Source organism: Hippocampus comes, unplaced genomic scaffold (genome assembly GCF_001891065.2).
Source record: "Hippocampus comes isolate QL1 unplaced genomic scaffold, H_comes_QL1_v1.1 C16880348, whole genome shotgun sequence".
NCBI lineage: Eukaryota > Metazoa > Chordata > Actinopteri > Syngnathiformes > Syngnathidae > Hippocampus > Hippocampus comes.
The window spans coordinates 1-1,086 of record NW_017840515.1 but is presented as its reverse complement, the minus strand read 5'-3'; the positions used below and the strand labels follow the sequence as shown (position 1 = coordinate 1,086).

The window sequence follows — 1,086 nt, the reverse complement described above, 5'->3', positions numbered from 1 at the left end:
TTTTGTCAGATACCTGAGCTGTTACTTGCAAAGGCAAACGGTAAAGATAAGAAGGAGGGTGAAAAGAAGGCACGGAAAGGTACGAATACTCTTGAAGAATAATATTTCTTTTAGTTCCATTTTACATAGCAACAAATCTTGAGACACTCAAGGAATCACTTTGACTCCATTGACAAAAAAATAACTAACTTTCTTTGGAAACAATGATCAAATTACAAAAACATGTTTCCTCTATTGTTATGTTATAATGTTATAATGTGTGCTCAGAACCTGGACAGGAAGATGTGAGCCGTCTGTTCCTCATGGTCCATGAGTCATGTCAAGAACATGGTGCAACACCCAGCCAGTATATGGCCTTTCTACACCTTTACAATGCAATTTATAGCAGGAAGAAGATGCAGCTCACAACCAGACAACAGCATCTGCAGGTAATACATGCAATGAAGTTGTTTAAAAATACAGTCACAGTGTCTTGTTGCTTTTTTTCACCTCCCACTACTGTTTAACCAGACTAGTTGTTCAGATGAAAAGCAGAACTGACTTTGACTTGTGCTTGCAGGCCGGTGTGTCGAAGCTTAATGAAGCCAAGGCACTGGTTGATGAGTTGAAGAGGCGGGCTGCAGAGCAAAGTGTGCTGCTGAGGACAAAACAACAGGAGGCCGATTCTGCCTTGCAGGAAATCACCACATCCATGCAGGTACAGTGTATCATTTGATTGGATTTGTATTGTCGTTTCCAAATTGTACACTGAGTGGCAGGCAGGATGGGTGTCTTGGTTAAACGCCATTCAGTGTCCTTGATGACTCACTGCACCTCTCCTCCTCTGCATCTCTTGCATTTCAAGTCTCAGCAGTGTTACCTATTCCCAGCTGTGAAGACCATATTCACTGAGCAAAAATGCTTTTGTTTGTTTCATTCCATCTGTTGTATTCATAATTCTGAACGCAGTAATCCCTTGACACTTCATGGTTTACGGCTGAAGTGCTTTGCGTTTCTCTTCCAAAATACTATGTGGTAAATGGGCTGTCACTTGTATAGGGCTTTTCTATGTTGGGCAGTCAAAGCGCTTCACACTGTGACCTCATT

At 41.7% G+C, this 1,086-nt stretch overlaps 1 protein-coding gene across 1 annotated transcript; it reads left to right on the top strand.

The window, feature by feature from the left end:
- Nucleotides 1–13: 13 nt before the first annotated feature.
- On the top strand, nucleotides 14–697 carry LOC109509398 (cytoplasmic dynein 2 heavy chain 1-like; the record flags this gene model as incomplete). The annotated part of the gene is made up of 3 exons (XM_019859252.1): nucleotides 14–79; nucleotides 268–428; nucleotides 560–697. Coding segments are annotated over exons 2-3 (264 nt in total), but the record flags the coding sequence as incomplete, so codon positions are not given.
- Nucleotides 698–1,086: the final 389 nt, after the last annotated feature.